The 20,025-nt window shown below is 44.6% G+C and overlaps 1 protein-coding gene across 1 annotated transcript in view; it reads right to left on the reverse strand.

Annotated features, from left to right (window-relative positions):
- celsr3 (cadherin, EGF LAG seven-pass G-type receptor 3) overlaps positions 1-19,372 on the reverse strand; it is a 140,702-nt gene extending 121,330 nt beyond the window's left edge. The window contains exon 1 of the mRNA XM_085344253.1: positions 13,406-19,372. Coding sequence (XP_085200379.1) covers positions 13,406-19,010 — 5,605 coding nt within the window. The 5' untranslated portion in view covers positions 19,011-19,372. The remainder of the gene's footprint in view (positions 1-13,405) is intronic.
- Between the last annotated feature and the right edge of the window lie 653 nt (positions 19,373-20,025).

The following is a 20,025-nucleotide window of genomic DNA, read 5'->3' on the forward strand; positions in this document are numbered from 1 at the left end:
GGGCTTTGAGCCAACGTTTTCCCCTTTCGTGTGTCTGCACTTCAAAGAGGGTGGAGAGTTTGGGGATGGCGTGCATAAAGGCTCTAAGAATAAACACACTGATCAGAAATCATCAGTGTGGTCCCATGGATTCCTGAACATGAACACACCGTGAAAGAGAGGCTGGTCTCCGATCGGTGCTCTGGTTCTAAGATGCTTTGTGGGTCCCCAGCGTTTCAAAGGGTTGAAGGGGTTCAGTGCTATCTCACTGCACCAGGTAGCCTGACTAATAGCACACTCAAAGGATCTTGAATGTCAGAGCATCCTAAGCTCGCTTCCTGGAAATCCGGACGGAAATAGTCTGCAAAGTAGCGTACAATTGAAACCCACAGCTGAAGTTAAAAAACAGTCCTAGAAGCATTTTCAAAAGCTGCCATACTTGGAAGAAGGATAGGCAACAAAGCAGAGCCCAGGCATTTTCCTTGAAGAGGACAGTCACATCACCAAAAGTTTGGAGATACTGCTCGGATGGACTTCATTATTTTTTTTAAAAAAAGATCACAAAACGCGCAGGTGTTTTGAAAAGCAAATGGAAATATCAGTGACATACTTTTGTAGTTTTATAGTGGGACGTTAAGTGTTTTGGAGGGCTGCCTTGGTGATCCTGTGGAAGTCGATGGGAATATAAAATATAAAAGTGAAGAAATGGGAATATTATAGTTTATATAAGTATGTGGCATAAGGGATGATCTGATATCGTCGTGTTGGTGTTGTTCCTGGAACAACATTTACTATGTTGTTCCAGGATCAACATTGCAAATGACCAATCATATTGTTGTGACGTTATTCTTTGGCGCGCCAAGCCATTCATGCATTTATGAAATTCCAATGTTGCAAGGACAATATCAATTCTGCTTAGCGTTTATTAAAGGGTTAGGGTCAGGGTCCGTTGATCGGCGGACAGAGGCGGTTTCTCGCAGCTTAAGTACAGTTTTTTGTTTTACGGTGGTTTTTCCCGAAGTCGCAAAAGTATGACGTCACAACATTCTGATTGGTCACTTGCAATGTTGATCCTGGAACAACATTTACTATGTTGATCTGGGAACAACACCAACACGACAATATCAGATCGTGCATATATAAGTATGTATAACAGACTGCACTGAGTTAGTATGTGGAGACAGGGCACTGTGCAAAAGTCTGGTAATTTTTTAACATGGTCTTGAGCAATACTGTAGTTCTACAGGCTTGCTGGAGGTTTTTCAAAGTTTTCTTCAGCTGCTTTTGTTTGAAATGAGAACATAATTTGATCTAATTTCTTTGACCGAAACTGCAAACGATGTTTGACAGGTAGAACATTTTTGCACCAACAAGGTGATCCCCAAAGATCTATTGGCTAAAAAACTTTGGCATATCTTGTTGTGCAGTGTGTCCTCAAAAAATTTGAGGAATCCAGCAAACATGTGACGCAGCACCTGAGAGCTCCAGGACCTGAGCATCTGGCCCTTCTGGTGATCCTTTTACCGTTCACTGAAGCCTCATCAAATGATCTCAGTGGAAGATTGTCAATCAAGAAGCTGAGGTATGCCAAATCAGACAAGACTAACCACATACGGGTCTTATAGAGTGATGAATTTGGTTTAAATTGTTGCCAATACGCACGGAAGACAAGAGAGTGATGCAACACTGAGTGTCTACAGGCATGTGTAAAACACAGTGGATGATCTCTCATGGTTTGCTGATGCATTTCAGCCAGTGGTGTTGGAGATCTTGTCAAAATTGATGGAATAATTAAAACAGAAAGGTATCGTCGGGTTTTTATCCAAATGCAATATAATGGGAAAGTGTTTGACCGAAAACAGCTTCATTTTTCATAATGACAATGATCCCAAACACAGTAAAAGAATACCAAAACACACAAAAGAACTCTATCAGTCATGGATTGGTCTCCAAGAGCTTGGACCTCAACATTATTAAAGCGGTGTCTGATCATCTTGACAGAAAACAGAACAAAAGGCAGAAACATCCAAAGAAGAGTTCTGACTTTCATGCACATTTCAATAAGTCACTGCATCTGATACCCATATATTAAAAAAGTGAGGGGCAGCTTGAGACCTTTGCACAGTACTGTAGTGTAATATTTATTTTGTTGATGCTTTTAGTCACTGGATATTAGACCACGTGTCTTAAAGAACTTGAACGTGCTGTAAAAGTAAACTGTTCTTTTGTATTTAGACTATATGATTCATGTCTCTTGCATTCAGAATCGTCGCATTGCCGCTGATGGAGAAAACACCCATTAAGTTACATAAGCATATAGTGACTTAAGTTAATGTCTTACAGATGGACACTCAATATTCATTTTAAAAGGCGGCATTTGAATGGAGGATTGTGGCGTACGTATATGCAGACATAAATAAATTTTTCTCTTTATTTTCATTGTGGCTATGTGTGCAAACGCTGACACTGGCAAGGTTAGTCGTTCAAATCCGCGCACGGTTAATTCATTCACACATGGCATTAGCACTGCCATTGTTAAGTGTCTGGCTCAAACTGTATGCACTCCAAATACTGTAAATGGAGTTGAGATTAAAAGAAAAACCCCAAAAGGGGAGATATATTACAGCAACCATGCAACACCCAAAATACTCAAATTGGATTTCCACTGAACAAAAGCCATATGCCACATCTCCGAAACGCTAAATGCTGTCATGGTGCCTTCAGCCCATTACTTCACAGCCCATGTATTCACAACCACAAGGGTTTAAATCCCATTTCACACTGTGTTGTCACATCCCTCTGTTTGCCCTTTTTTCCTCTCTCTCCTCCACGTTCACCCTCCTCAGAAAGCCTTAACAAAATACAAGGGCAGACTGAAATTTCGAAACGCTAAGTAACAAAAAAATTGTGTGGACTTTTTAAGCTGCGTAAGATGCCCTCAGGTCAGGAAAATAAATAGGCGCGGCAGCTGCTGAACAAATGGTGCCCTTTTCGAACACACATAAACTCTCTGAAGTTGCTACCAGAGCGCGGGAAAGAACGTCTGAAGCACAGTCACCTAAATGTAATGACTCGCCTCCCAGGGCGCGCGCGAGAGTACAGACGGGCAAAGTGGCGCTCGCACACAAATAAAACAGTAAATAGAGAGGGAGCCCGTATATTAATGCTGATAAAATAATACAGGCGTGAAAAACAGGATGTATGCATCATTACCAATCACATGCACGCAGGCGTTGGCTTGACAGCTGATTTCTGCACTCTGTTTCTTTGTTAAAGCCTTTCCGCCCCTGAGGTCTGGGCACTCATTATTTTCAGTGTAAAGTGGAACACAGCTTGAAAAAAACACGCACAAACACACGAGCTCACGCAGCACCATCAGCAGCATGATGGGTTAAACCGCCCTTTAACAACAGAAGCTCTAATCCTTTACATTCAACCAGATACACATGCACGTCTCGCTTTTTAGCCCATATCACATTTGTACATCCCCTCATGCTTATTGTACTTATAAAGAAATCCGCAGTGACCTCGGTGACATGCAGACGGGACATTGGTTAGCAGCTGTTTGTAGCAGCAGCCATCGTCCTCCATCCTGCAGATTTATCCCACATCTTTTTCAGCTCTTTCTCGCAGATGTGCAACAAACAGAAAGGTTATGTTTGAGTGGGAATAAGTGAAGGGTGTAAAAAAGAGCTTTGTGGGTACTGCCCAGTGCAGCTTTTATGTTAAATAATTTGCTGTTTTTGGAACGTAGCATTATGGCTGCACAGTTGCTGTCCTATTAAAGTCAGCTCCTGAGGTTGGATGTGTCTGTTGGAGCTTTTCATTGCTCTTATCACTGTTAGGACCGTCTGTCAGCTGAGAAGATCCCAAATTTAAATTTTCCAAACAATTGCTCCTGTGGGGCGGTGTAATAGTGCAGCAGTAATGGTCCACTCAGCACAGTAGGGGCAGCAATAAGGACAACTGTGACGCTTACTTATGTACGCCAATCATTGAAACACATGTAGAGAGAATGCTCACTAATGCTTTAAATTGTAATTACTGGTACTCGGCTTTTAACGTAAAGAGAAAAGGTAGTGGAAACTATGCTCTCAGTAGAAGACCCTGTGATTGCTTCAACTTCAACATCATGTAGTGTTCATATCAGCGCTTTTTGCTGGCTTTTTTGTGCAGTTTTTTCCAAATAATTCTGCAAGTCAACATCCACCCCCACCTCCAGATGGAGAAACAGATAGGAGCTTAACCAGCAAAATGCAAATGAAAAATGCTCCAGGTGTAGGTACTTACCTAGTTAGCATAAGGGTTAGTTGCATGCAATAATAAACCCCCAAGTTATGGACATCTGTTCTGAATTAAACCAAATTTATATGTATAACTTCATCTTTTCAAATTCTATTTCAGAGATTTGTTATGATTCAATATGGGCCACAAAAATACACATATAAGCATTACATAACACAATTTTCTAGTAGATAATGGAATAAATATGTATGAGAACTACATTAAAGACAAGTTCCATATGGTAAGATTGAAATCAAATTAAGAAAAAAAATCAAATGTGTCTGTGTCTATTTATTAGTCCAATTGCACCATGTGTCATGTCTTTTCTCGTTACTGCAGCGTCAATCAGAAGAGAAAAGCTGAAAACAGAAAAGCGTAAATTATACAGTCAAAATGTAATCCTAAATTATGGCATGGAAGACAATCCATGCCAAATAAACCTCTGTGGGTTGGTGTGACATATACCCGGACCAAATCCAAATTAATGCAGGGATAATTAGAGCCAACCCAAAACGCAGCCAACCTGAACATGCCCAAAGAATTAGAGAACGCAGTGACAACTAACTACCAATTAAAACCCTGTTTACAAGATCAGCATTATGTGTCATATCCTTGTGATTCACAATTCCTTCGCTAATAATTCAGGGATACAATTACGGAGCACCATGTGATCAAAGCTGATCACCCGAGTACCAATTAATAACAAACGTGTTCGTATGAGGTCAAATTTGAAACGCCATCATAAGTATATTTCAGTTCAGTTCATGTGCAGTGGGGGGAAAATTATTTGATCCCCCACTGCAACAAATTTGTTAGTTTGCTCACATCCAAAGAAATGAACAGTCTCTAGACAGAATATCATCCAAAAATCCAGAGAAAACACATTATATAAAAGTTATAAATTAATTGAGTCATTGAGTGAAATATGTATTTGATCCCCTACAACCCAGTCAGAATTCTGGCACAGATGAGCTCTTGTGTTTGGGGGAAGACAAATTCTGCGTATTTCCTACAGAACGCCATCCCAACAGTCAAGCATGGAGGTGAAAACATTATGCTGAAGGTACAGCATAAATTGAGGGGCCAGTTTAACATAAAATGTTGGACAGGAACCTCCTTTCCTCATGCAGAACACTGAAGTGTTGCAGATGGGTCTCTCAGCATGACAATGACTTAAAACATACAGCCAGAGGAGTGTCTATACAGACTTAAAGTTGACGGCTGGCAGCAAAGAAACCTGAAGGAATCAGAGATTTCTGTAAAGAGGAGTGGACCAAAATCCCTCCTAAGATGTGCACAAATCTGATGAGCAAATACAAACAAATATCTTACCACTGTGCTCACTAGCAAGGGTTTCTCCACCAAGTGCTAAGTCATGTTTGGCTTGGAGATCAAATGCTTATTTTAGTCAATGACATCCAAATCAATTCATAACTTTTGTGTAATGTTAACTATTTGGTCCCTCTCCATTAAAATGAAATGAGCATAAAAATAAGAGACTGCAAACTTACAGATTCACCAGGAGATCAACTAATTCAACTAATAATAAGTGACAGCAATCCCGAGCTGTCCCAAAGGTGGTACCAAACAGCCTGCTACATCCTTTTTAAATCCAACTCTGCATCTCGAGAGGCTGGGTTACTGTCCAGCTTCTCCCCTTGCAGTGATCTTGTTTGTTTACAATAATCCTGTTACAGTCGTAAACCTAATGCGGTAATGATTTATTGATGAGTCAACGCTAAACATAGCACCGAAATTCTAGCATGTTCCAGTTTGTGCTTTCTCATCCTCCTTTAGCCCCAGATGAGCATAAATAGGTCATAAAAAAGCCCTGCTGTTTATGAAATCTTATGATTCCTCTTGCCGTTCAGTACTTCGCTCCTTCATGCCTCAAAGGTTAGGAGACTTGAAGTTTCGCGATGAACTTCTAATGAGTTTTATGTTTCTTCTTCAGCGAAAAGGAATCGTTACAAGCATTCAAAGAAAAAACTTGTGGAGGACTGGGTGCTCAAGACGTTTTGGAGAAATTGGCTGCATGTCAAGATTCGATTTTTGCTCCTCCATTATAAAAGGTTAATCTACACCAGTTTCAGCCTTAAAATTGTGTTATTTCAAGCTCTTTTCTGGACAGATATTGACAGATAAGAACTATGTGTCTCCAGTATAAGAAGGTATCTTAATAGGTATCTTAATAAATCTGGGACTCCCCACCAATTGACCTTAGAAGCTTCTCAGATGAGAGGTGAAACATCTTCAAGCAACTTAAAGAAGTTCAGATGCTTTTCTTTGCAAGCTCCTTTGACTACGATGACCTGGATGACTGAGAACCTTCACAGACGTATCTTAATAAGACGTTTTTAAGTGGACAGGTTTTCATGTTAGGCTGCTCAGAATGAGTGTAGGTGCCAAAAAAAGGTGTAAAAAGCAGATTTCAGGAACAGAGGAGTCCCAGAGCAGCTGCAAGTCTTTCAACGGGGAGCATGAATTTGTAATGCTCTCAACTCCGTAAAAATGTCTGTCAGAATATTTTTTCATGTCCTCGGAAATCCTCCTGTGCATAATGCTGCCTTGTTTATCGCTGTTTTGTAGCAGTTATTCTGCCACTCAAACCACACTCTTAGCAGAGAGAGAAAGATATGTATCAAGTGGACTTCATTCATAAAGGGCAGATCCCAGGTGGAAACCTGTAGAGCTGCATGACTGCAAAGTAACCTGACATTTAAAATATCCTTCACTGCAAATCCTGCAAATATGAAAGCTTGGGGAACAGACACAGCTGCAATTCATTAATCTGTTTATTTGCATAAAATAGATAATATCCACCACTAAATGTCTCTGACGTTCACTGAGCGAAAAGCCACTGCATGAAATCAGACGAATGCTCATAAACAAACACTGGTCTTACGTCAAAACAAGTCACCACCTGTATTTCCCAATATCTGCAATTGTGACATAATTAAGAGCTGAGCAAAGCTTAAAAACATACTGATATGAAACATGGGACAGAAACTGGCCAGTATGAAAACCTGTCCAGATTACAGGTTGGTGGAAGTTTTTTCTAAAGTGCTACATTGTGGTTAGCTATGTACTGTATGTGTAGCACAGTGTGGATGGTAAATGGGCTTTTGTACATGTCATGGACTCATGATGATATGGGTTTGAGCCCATTTTGTACACGCTCATGCTCCGTGTGTGTCTTGCGAGTAATGTGTATGGTTTAGCAAAACACATCAGCATAGCTTCCCATGATCGGATAACCACGGCAGGAGGTAATAAAGCTGATTTTACGCTACATAATGACTCATTTAGATGACATGATCCAAATATGTCTGAAGGCAAACTTCAGGGTTAAACACTTGGAGGACACCCAGTGTTCCCAGTCTATAAAACTGATGTTTGCACATCTTTGGCTCTTCTGCCGTGCTTCTTTATGGTTCTGTCTTTTCATTCTCTCATGATACACACACGCACACAATTTCAATCTAATGCAGGTGCTGCACAACAGATTTTTCTGATCTTCAAGCTTTATTTTTTGGCTGCGTTTGATAAACAGCGTGCCTCCTCCTTTAGTCATGGCCCTTCTGAGCCAGGTTGTGACACTAGAAAGCTTTGCTCCAAGGCATACTCGTGAGTCAGTCAATCTCATAGAAGAAGATATTTATTACTTCGATTCCTGGAAGACACATAAAAGTGACCGAAATAGTTGTGTGCAGAATTAAAAAGAAGAAGAAGAAGAATGGCAGTAGTTGTGTAGTGAGCTGTAAATGTAATCTAAATATAAAACACTATGAAATAATGTCATGCCATTGAAAACTACTTAAACAATAATTTTGTTCATCAGCACAATTTGGGTATTTTCCTCTAAAAGACCTGCTACATGTGGAATAGAAAAAATAGAAAAGGCAAAAAAAAAAAAAAATAGGAACAGCAAGAACAGATTTCAACCATGACATCAACAATAGTGATGAAATATGAATGATGTAGACTCCATTTTTGTTTTACCTCAGGGGTTATAACACTGTGTAAAAACACATTATAATATAGTAAAAAATAAACATTAAAATGCATATGCTCTGGGGCATTTAGATTTCTCAGCAGACCTCCATGTAAATGTGCCTGACACGTGAAACATCAGTGTACTCATCTGTGAGATTATAGTTAACATCAGTGCAGTGACCTATGTACAGTAAGTGAATTCACTGTGCACTGACCTCTGTGTACGCTTGCTATACTGTACTTTATATACAGATACATGTTTATTCACCACGCCATATGCACCACAAAATAAATTAAACTCGTGTATGTATGTTTACGTTGATGTAATCGAATTTGGGTTTGGTTTGTTAGTTGCTAACGCATGCATTACAAAGCTCCAGGGTAAAATCAGTTTAGTGGAAGTTCCTATACATTCACAAAGCCACTTCATTAGGTACAACTGCTTTAATGCTCATTTATGCAAAAATCAGCCAATCACGTGGCAGCTACACAGTGCATTTAAGGATATAGACATGGTCGGGATAACCTGCTAAAGTTCAAACCACGCATCAGAACGAGGAAGAAAAGTGATTTAAGTGACTCTGAACATGACGTGGTTGTTGGTGACAGACGGGCTGGACTGAGTATTTCAGAAACTGCTGATCAGCTGGGATTTTCCTCCACAGACATCTCTAACATTCACAGAGAGTCATCTGACTAAGAGGGAACATCCAGGGAGCGGCGGTTCTATGGAATAAAATGCCTTGTTGCTGCCAGAGGTCAGAGAAGAACTGCTACAAACTGATAAGAAGGCAACCACTACTCAAATATCCGCTCACCACAACCAAGGTTTGCAGAAGAGCATCTCTGAACCCAGCACAGCAAACCTTGAAGCAGATGTGCTACAGCAGCTGAAGACCACACTGGCAGCAACCTCTATCGACTTAGAACAGATAATGCCTGATTTTATGAATCTTGATTTCTTCTACAACATTCACATCACAATCACAATTTTGTGTAAACAACATGAAAGCACGGATACTTCCATCCTTGTTTTAAAAGTGCAGGCTGGTGGTGTAATGGTGTTGGGGATATTTTCTTGGCACACTTTGAGCTCCTTTGTACTACATGACTGTTGTTTAAAGGCCAACAACATATTCTTGACCTGAGTATCCAGTGTACAACACATCGGGTCATGAAGCTCAAATCATCTCAAACTTGTTGAAAGCATGCAACAAAAAACTATAAAGCAGTATTGATGTAACTGATGAAGTCGCCAGTGCACGTGTGTCTTCCATGTACCACAATCACAGTAAATGTCATACGAGTATGTCAGTGCTCCAACTATCCACAACACAAACTGCCCCAGCTCACAACATCTGTGCAGTCAATACATCACTATCAATACATCCTTAATTTCTAAAGTGAATCTAAAGTGTATACAATGTGTATACAGTGACAAATATGCCAATAATTATCACTAACTCCTTTTTTTGTTTTTGTTTTGTTTTTTTTGCTTTACAGTCTCATTTGGGTTATTGTTTAGCTTTCACGGTGCAAGTAGTATATAATTTAGTAATTTCAGCATTAACTTGTAAAATAGCAAAACCCTGAAATTGAAGCAGTAAAATAGAATTTAGCCATCATTCATTTTATGAAGTATCAGAGGTTTTACTTTATTCAACAAACTCCTTCAAACATGATGACGCCATGGTGTCTTTGTCTCAGACTGGAGTTTGCTGTTCCAGTGGAGCTCTGGTGTGCCATCAAAACTGCTACACACATTCACTACTGGGAGTTTGCCAGTACAAGCACAGTCTCTGCTGCTGGCTACAGGAGCAGTTGGGGGATGGGGGTTACTTTGCTCAAGGGCACCTTGAACTGATCCTGTTGGGGTGCCAAACAGTGCTATTGCTGCCACAACCAGCTGACCCTAAAGCCAGTTTTATGCATGTGTGTTCGTGTGTCCTTAAACTGTTGTCAGCACGCGCATGAATGGTGTGTTTAATCTCTACGAACACAAGAATTACCCAGAGAACCGACAGACTGAGACAAACTGTCAAAGACAGCATGAGAGTGAAATGGAAAAGGAAGACAAAGACAGCGAGGAAAGAAAGTATGGACGAGTGAGGAAGTAAGAAAGCAAGACGGGCAGAGAGAGGAGAGACGTCCCAGAACTCTGGCGTACATAGATATTATTCATTGAGAAGATATGAATACACCCTCAAGTGCAATGCTTTGAGCCACCTGAGAGTACACACACGTACTTATGAACACAGAAGCACACAGAAGTGCTGTACACACGCAAATAATGCGCAAGCATGAGTAGGAAGAAAAGCTGTTGAAGCACAGACATAAACTACACTCGCACACGCCTGCTGATAGTATACAACACATTCAGTACATGCACAGCCACGCACCAGGAGAGGGAGGAGGGAAAGAGGAAAACTGAAAAGAGGAGAAATGAAGTGAAGAGCAGAGCTGAAAGGGTTTCACCATGGAAGAGGAACAGCCCATGAGAGTTAGGTGAGGAATGCCAGGAGGGAAACTGAAGAGGAGGAGAGGATAACACATGAGTGAATATGGAATAAGGGAAAGGAGGGAAACAGAAAAGAAGAAGAAAAGAGAGGACGAAGGGAAAGAAAGAGGGAGAAACTGAGTAAGGAAAGCCACAAAAATGGACAGAAGAATTATTACAAAGGATGAAAATGAAGAATTCATTCATCCACCCAAAGATGGGTAGAATAAAAGGAGAAGGAGAAGAAAGCGGTGGGTAGAGGAGGGACGGGCAGTCACAGATAACACACAGCACACAATGAAAGTGACAGCTTTGCTCCGAGCTTGACTCTGGCTGACTGTTGTTTCATTATAATCTCATAACTGTCAAATCCTGGAGCAATGGAGAGAGGGGAGAGAGAGGAACGAGGAGAGAGGGCAAATCATGCTCATCGTGAGAGAAACACAGTGAGAAAATTGGAAATGAATCCATAAGTCTGGTTCAAGCGAGCTGAGCGCACACTGTGAGACACCAATGGAGACAAGGGTGAATGCACACAAATATACAAACATACATGCAGTTGTGACACACACACACTCAGCGGTTTTGCTTGTTGCCAGACTTCTTCACTTACTCACCGTTGCTCCTCTTTAATCGCAAGTTAGTTCATTTGTTAAAAACGCGCAAATTCATATTAATTCCTTTGTTCACTTGCACTTTTGCTCACACTCCAGCTCATTTACTCAGTGACTTATTTATTGACCCAATCGGCCTTTTTTAATGATTTTTCTTTTTAATCTTCAGTTTAAATTGAGTGTGACAGTAAATCCCCAGCCCCAGGGGCGGACTGAGATAACAATTCAGCCCAGGACCTCATCCTAGGACATTATGTCTATCCTACATTAAAAGAGCAGTTATTATGATCATATGTAAGTTAAGAACGTAATATTGGGTTTTAAATTTCAAATATTGTGAATTATGAGTTTTGTTGTTACAATATTAAACATGGCCAAAGTCATAAATACTGAGGTCAGTGTGTGTACAAGCTGAAGCTTCAGACTGCTCCAAATGCTCTGGCTCAGATCGTTTCTTCTAGTCTTGGACCTGTATGATGTCACTGAGAACAGATATCCTTAATATAGTTATCTCACGCCCACAGCTCTACTATGAGTGACTCATTCACTCAGCCATGTTCATCCCTTCACTTCCTCCATCACTTATTTCTTGATTGTTTGCTTTAATTTACTCATTCCTCTTACTTCCTTCTTTGCTCAATGGATCCCTCACTCGCTCATCCAAAATGACATCAAGTGGAATATGTATAAACCGTGATCATTGCTGGTATCAGAACAGTGTAAATAGGGTAGGAGGTCACACACAGTCCCCAGCCAGCATTCATCTACTAATGTTTTGTGACAGAATACAAACACAGCACTATCCAGGTCCTTAAAACAACAATGCTGCACTCGTTTCTTTTCCTCTTCCCTTTCTTTGTGTTCAAAAGGCTTTGATCATTAACATCAGTATCTTTACTGCCTCCCTAAAAGGGCTTTATTCTTTTATCCCGAAGCTAAGAGAGAAATACACACAAACAATCAACAAAGTGTGAAAAAAATATCTTAAAATATTAATTTAAGAAAAATACAAAACAAAACAGGAATTCAGTTTAATCTCGTTCTTCAGCGCATCTCACGGCTGCGTGATGAACAAGTTATGCTGAGAAGCTGACGGAGGTGATCCTGTGGCATATGTCATCAGGAGAGACAGCACATTTGCGAAGCAGTAAGACAATTTAATGGGATATCAGGGATATCTGACTCTTCCTGTCAGAGTCATGCACGCTCTCGATTCCCGGCTCGATAGATTTTTAATTGTGCAAAATTGCTATGGCAACTTGGACTGCACTTAGCCTGGATCCTGCCAATCAAACTGTGTTTGCAGTGCTGTGATATTGATCTCTGCTTATAACTACACGCAGTTCCCATTCTACCAAGAAAAATGCCTAAAACAAAACGCCAGTTTTACGCCAAACGCTAACAACAGTCTGGAAAAATGGCAACCATGGTGACTGATACAAAAATTAGATATGACATCACATTAAAGATTATCCTCAGCAGCCCATCTTTGAAAGTTTTCACTGCTCAGTTGTGTTTTCGTTTCCACAGAAAGTCCCCATTACACAGAAAACATGTCTTTCTCACTACACTTTGAAAATGTGTTAGGCCAACATCAGTCTGTTATCTCGCATTCTATCAGGTAAATGTAACCTGAATAACAGCTCGATTTCGATCAATATTTCTCTTTTATCTGTCTATACTACTCTTTTTTGGCTTTGTCTCCAGTAAATCATTGTGTCAGCATGGCATACATGCACATGGGATGGGTTTCAGACTTAAAAATACTTTTTAAAACATGTATCTTTGATAAGGACAAAAGAAAGACGCAAAAGGAAAAGGTAGAAGTAATGCAAAGAGCTCAGCCAAGTGGCATGCAGCCTTGTCATCCCACTTTCTCACTCACTTACAAACCTGTGGCGTTGGACTCCTTATCGTCACAATATTTTTTACACTGAATAAAGCTGCAGAGCAACCTAAACTGACTGCAAACACACACTCACACACATGCACCCTCCCTCCCTTCTCTCACTTTTTTCCCTTCATGGTCTCTTACCCGTGACGGAGATCAGCATGGGAGCCACCAGCGGCCTGTTGTTATCCAGTTTTCGGCTCAGTCGGATCTCTCCGCTGGTGTGATTCAGGAGCAGCAGGTGAAGCTCATTCCCCCTTTCGATGGTGTAGTACAGTCTGTCTGACACGTCAGGATCGTGGGCAGGTACCCTCCCTATTACCCCGGTGGGGAAACTGTTGGACCGATTGGACACAAAGTTGTTGAAAATGATTTGAAAGTCTTGTAGAGTTGGCCTGTTGTCGTTCTGGTCCACCAATCGGATTCGGACAGTAGCACGGCTGACTAAAGGTGCTGACGTGGCCTGGACCACAATGACATACTCGTTGCGTGTCTCATAGTCAAGATCAATGAGTGACGTGAGCTCTCCTGAAAAGATGTCCATCTGGAAGATCTCTGGGATGTTGCCCTCTACAATTTGGTACATGATCTGAGCATTGGCACCCTCATCAGGGTCGGTGGCTGTTATCTGTGCCACCACAGAACCCACAGCACTGTTTTCTTTTACTAAAACCTCAAAGTCATCAGCGGGGAATACAGGGGCGTTGTCATTCACATCGAGGACTGTCACCTGGATGTGGACAGGAGTTTGCTGAGAGGGTACACCGCGATCAACAGCGTAAGCAGTGAGCTCATAGAATGGCACGTTCTCGCGATCCAAACGTCTGCTATTTCGGACGATCCCAGATTTTGGTTCAATGGTAAAGTCTCCACCCCCATCCTCACCGTTTTGGAAGGTGTATTGAACACGACCGTTGGCGTGTGCATCCCGATCGGTGGCTGAGATTTGGAGAATACTGGTGTAGGAAGGGGCATCTTCACTCACTGTTCCCTGATACCTGGGACTGAGGAACTGAGGAGCGTTGTCATTGACATCATTAACATTCACCTCAACGTATGTCGTGTCGGATTTCTGCGGTATGCCGTTGTCTTTGGCTGTTATAGCCAACGTGTAGGTCATCTGGTCTTCATAGTCAAGCTCTGCCTGGAGTGTTATGGCTCCTGTTGCTGGGTCGATGCGAAATTGCGGGATATTGTCCTCGAGGAAGTACGTGATTCGAGCATTCTCGCCAACATCGTCGTCTGTGGCACTGATCACGACTATGGTGCTTCCAGGTGGCTGGTCCTCGTTCACACTAACAGAGTAATGGGCGCTTTGGAAAACAGGGCGGTGTGTGTTGGCGTCTGTGATGTTGACGTGCACCTGACAGGTGTCATGGAGGGTTCTGTCTGAGGCAGTGACAGTGAGAACGTAGCGCCGCTCCTGTTTGTAGTCCAGTGGGAGAGCTAGAGAGAGAAGCCCACCCCCTCCCGCCGTGCTGATAGCAAAGCGGTTTCTGGTGTTTCCTCCTGTTATCTGGTAGGTCACGGCACTGTTGACGTCACGATCGACAGCTGTGACAGTCACTACACTGGTGCCAACCGCTGCGTCCTCGTTCAGTCTGACATAGTACTCCTTTTGGAGGAACTCAGGGCGGTTGTCATTAACATCCATCACTGTTATAGTCACACTGGCTGTAGCGGAAAGAGGGGGCATGCCATAATCCCTGGCCTCCACACCAAAAAAGTAGTGCTCCACAGATTCTCTATCAAGAATAGACTTTACGGTGACCCAGCCTGTTGCGGCATTGATAACAAATGGGGTGTCAGAGCTTGTGCCAGTTAGCCTGTACTCCAGACGAGCATTGTCACCAGAATCTGTATCAATGGCCTGGATGTGGAGGATTGAACTACCAATCGGAGCACTCTCAAGCACTGATGCCTGAAATGGTGTGGAGACAAAGATGGGCGGATTGTCGTTGACGTCTGTCACTTGGACGCTGACAATCCCAGTGTTGTTAGAAAGAGGTGGCCGCCCGTTGTCCTGTGCACGAACGCGGAGCGTGTACTCTCGTTCGGCCTCATAGTCTAGTGGTGCCACCACCTGGATCTCACCAGTGACGCTGTCAATGGAAAACTGCCCACGGCTGTTGCCACTGATGATGTTGTAGTGAACAACAGCATTACTATCTTTGTCCCGGTCTGTGGCGCTGACACGGAGAATTTCAGAATGAGGCCTGACATTCTCCTTCACTGCCACCACATAGCGTTTCTCACTGAACTGTGGCACATTGTCATTTTCATCCAGCACGGTGATGAAAACTTTAACGGTAGCAGAGCGGGGCCCCGGATCTTTCCCCTGGTCGCTGGCTTCCACCTGCAGGGTGTAGTGTTCATTCGTTTCCCGGTCCACTGACCCACGGGTTGTAATGAGGCCAGAGCGAGGGTCAATCTCAAAGGCCGCCCGTGCCATTGTAGCTGAATCACCAACAAACCGGTAACGAATATTGGCATTGGATGGGGAGTCTGAATCAGTCGCTCTCAGCTGTAGTATGGGATAGCCTTCCTCCACATTCTCCCTAATCGTCTCCCTGTACTCTGACTGCTCAAATATAGGAGAGTGATCATTCCGGTCTGAAACAGTGATGGACACCATTGTGGTGCCAGAGAGGCGAGGGGAGCCATGATCAGTCGCTGTGACCCGGAAGTAATGTAGGTCCATATGCTCTCGGTCAAGAATCTGAGTGGAGGTGATGAGGCCGGTGTCTGGGTGAATGTGGAAGTAGTCGGATGATCGACTGTTCATCAACGGAGCCATTGTGTAGCTCAGCCTGCCTGCATCTCCTCCATCTGGGTCTGAGGCGGACATGATGATCACTGATGTGCCAGGCGGCTGGTTTTCAGCCACATGTACTTGGTAGGTGTACTGGGAGAAATGGGGATGCCTATTGGCTGCACGTTTCGAGCGAGACCATGGCATGAAAATCTTTCTCTCAGTCTCTCCCTGTGAGGTATCATCATCTGCTACGATTATCAGTCGTTCCAGGCTCCTCTCTCCCCTTGAACTGTGCTTTTTCTTTTCCTTCCCCTCCACCTCCCCTCTGCCTCCTCCCTGGTGGCTTTCATCCCCCTGGCTTTCTTTCTTCCCTATTTTGCTATCTGGCTGTGTGATGGTGGTGCTACTGCCCCTGTCCTGACCCTTCTCTCCCTTTGCCTCATTCTCCTCTGCCTGGCTTGCCTTTGTTATTCTCCTTCCCCTCTCCCACTCCTCCTCCTCTGCCCCTGTTTCTCTCCCTCCCATCAGCCGCGCCTCTCTCTGGCCCTCCCCCACCTGTAATTTTCCTCCCCAAACAGAGGCAACAGCAACAGCGGACCCCTCAAAGCCCTCTTCCTCCCTCTGCCTTTCTCCTTTATCTCCCATCTGCCGCCCCGTTGCCTGTCTGACACCTTCGGGCTCTAGTGGCACTTGCTTACCGGGTTTTAATTGCATATGTGAACCGTCCTCGCGCGCGGTAGCTGAGCAGTCAGTGGAAATGCTACCAGAGCATCCTGGGTGAGCCATCGCTCTCTGTGCGCTTTCCCACTGCGTTTGACCAGGCCACAGCGAATTTTCTATTTCAGACTCATATCTATTTCCCCCGCCGCCTCTCTCCTCTTCCTCATTATTATTATTATTATTATTATTATTATTATTATTATTAGTGTTGGACTTGCTCCACAAAAACACGCGCTCAGCGTCTGGAGGAGCTGTCCGTCGTGCTGAAAGCTCCTCTACACGGGGGGAGTGTAGCGAACGCGCAGACCATGTGGTCAGGTTAACTGCCGAGACGAGCGACAGGTACTCTGCTGCAGGCTGCACTGCTGCTTCAGAGTGACTGGGAGATGTAGCGGGAAACTTAGCAGGCGAGGAAAAGCCTGAGTCACCGGCAGACTGTGTCTCTGAAGTTGCTCTCACTTTTCCAGCAGACAGACTGAGCGCTGTGACTCGTCTCCCACTTTCCCAGCTCTCGTCTGTTTCTGTTTGAGTGGGCGCTGTTTCAGTAACTTCAGAGCCAGAGTATTCAGAGTATTTTGACGCGTTTTGGGGGACTGTGGTTTTGTTGGATGGGGACTGCTGGCAGGGCGTCTCTGAAATAATGCTGCTGAGGGCAATTTGGATGAGGCGCTTCCTCGGAGCTATGCCTCCCTCGGGTGTCGTAAATTCAGCTAAATATCCACCCCCCATTTCTTCTCTGTCTAAACAACCAGAGCCACCACTGGGACCCACCCTGTCCGCCCTGCTCTCTCTCCGGGTTTGACTGCTCTGCCCCTCGGTTCCTGGTGCTGATTTCCCCCGCTGAAGCTCATTATCAGTACTACACGAGAGCTTCAGTATCAGAAAAGCCAAACCATTATCCGGATAATTAGATAAATGAATGTGTTTGCTGCTGTGGCTCATCCCTCCCCCTCTCCCATCATTTACCTCTCTTTCCTTCCTTTCATGAATAACTCTGGCACGCTTAGACCTTGCTTCACAGAGAGGAGGTAACCAACAACCTAGATTGCTAATCTCCTCCAGCGCGCTACACCTGTATGCTTCCCTCCCCTCATCTCCCCCACCTCTCGGCCCTCCTCCATTCTCTCTAATGCACCCCGTCAAACTGCTATCGTCACCCCTCTCCCTGCTTCTGTTGGGATCGATAACATTATGCCAGCCCAAATGAGAACAATTACCAGCCCTCCTGTTCACGCTGACTGAGCCATCCCAGCGCTTCGCCTTGTTGCCGTTCCTGTAAACTAGCTGTTGCTGAATGTTGTGAAAATTACACACGCAATCCAATTGAGATGCCCGGACACAGTCTGGATTGTTGGTAAAAGTAGGTTTGAATGTGTTTGAAGCATCAGCTTGGGGTGAAATGTATCCAGAAAGAGAATGAATGCAGTGAGAGAAACCAGCTGGGACGAGGCCAGGTGAGGGAGTGCTGGCCACGGAGAGGGGTGGTTTGTAGGGGCACGGCCAGTGTGTCGGGGAGCACCATGCAGCAAGCAGTCTCTTCACCTCAGGAGCCCTCTCCCTCACCTCTCCCCCTCTCCTCCCTCCACTTCCGGGTGCCCCGTTCAGGCCAGAGGCGTGCACAAAGGCTCCGGCGGCACCACGTTTGGCGAGGTGTGGTCGCGACGCCGGCCACCGTTGCGCGCACGCTCTAGTCCTTTGTACTGCCCGTTTTTTACCGTTTTGAACCAGCGAGGGGGTGGAAACAGGTGAAGTGGGAGGTGAAACAACGCCCTTTCTGCCCAGCCTTCCTCTTTCCACTCTCTCTCCTCCACCGACGCCATCGGAGTTCAACCTGCTCCTAATACCGGGGTGGAGTTGGAGAGTAGGTGGCGATGGAGCCGGAGGGCGGTCTGCAGTCTTCCAAAACGTCCCGACTCCTTTCGGTCCTTCTTTCCGCCTCCCCTTCGCTCCATAGCGCAGATATCCTCTCAGCGTCTCTCCCGCGCGCTGCACTCCCGAGCATCCCTCTCTCTGTATCCGCTCCACGGTCCACCTGCTTGGGCGTAGATTCCAGCTGCCCCTCGGCGACTCCCTTGCCTCCTCGCACTGGTGTTGCTGTTGCTGCTGGCTCACTTTACCGGCGTCTCGATAGCAGAGGCCCGGGATCCATCTGTTGGAAACTCCTCCTGTATTCACCGTCCCCGGGGTGAAGGCGAACAAAGGGCCGAGGAGAAGCAGGTGGAGTGCCAGAGATGAGAGCAGGAGCGGGGTAAAGCCCGGTAGCGGTGCAGCCATTTAGTCTTCTCCTTTCTCTGTGTCTCCCCTCCTTTCTCCCTCTTCCACCTCTGCCTATTCTCTCTTTCTCTCTCACGAGTGTGCCTTCCCTTCTCCCCCGTTACTTCTCTCTGTCCTTCGTTCCGGCTATGTGGCCAGTTCCAGGACCGCCAGCACCGCCCGACACCTTCCCCCAGGCTCCCCCGTCTCTCTGTCGGCCTGGAGAGTTGGCATCTACCCGCTGTGGTCCGTGGAGCTGGAGGTCTGAGCGTTAGGAGCGGCGCGGCAGCAGCATCTCTCCTCCCGTTCATTCACATCCAACATGGCTCACACACTCACACCGACTGACTGACTGACTGGCTCACACACACACTAGCCTTCAGAGTGTGTGTGTGAGTCCGCATGTATGTGTGTGCGCGCTCCTCTAGCAGTGGCTGTGGCAAGCTACTATCCACCCATCCACACACACTCACACAATCACGCTCTCCTCCTCTCTCCTTTTCCACCCCTCCCCCTATTGCTTGCATCTCTATAGCCCCTCTCTCTCTCTCTCTGATAATGGTTGGCTCCGGTGCGCAGGGCTGTTACACAGCACCCGCGGCGGTCGCCATGTCCACAACTGGAATATGAGCTATAAAACCCTTATCTTACACAATCTCGCCGTCATCGCCGTATCAGCTGCCGTACTGTCGTCCTAACACATTTCCCCCCAGGTCTGTCACCTTTCACCTTCTAGGACTTCAGCAACGAAGTCCTAGAAATTAGACTTTGAATTTATTTCATTTTTCATGCTAAAAAAGAGAAATTTATACGAGCAGTTTTGGATGGATTATAGAAGAAAAAGTAATTTTTAGAAACTTTACTGCAAGGGGAAAGACTGTTCAGTCTAGTCCTTCTGTAATAAATCATTTTGCTTCATTGATATATTCGGGATGTTTCATTTCCTGGAAATACATCAATTTCTCCGTTTTTTCTTCTTCTCCATTTGCATGTGCTTTGGTCTCACCCGGTCAAGCAGCATCTTATATTCTAGTGC

The sequence above is a fragment of the Diplotaxodon limnothrissa genome, linkage group LG20 (assembly GCF_057381915.1).
Source record: "Diplotaxodon limnothrissa isolate DT_005_m linkage group LG20, D_limnothrissa_male_GT1.1, whole genome shotgun sequence".
In the NCBI taxonomy this organism is placed as follows: Eukaryota; Metazoa; Chordata; class Actinopteri; order Cichliformes; family Cichlidae; genus Diplotaxodon; species Diplotaxodon limnothrissa.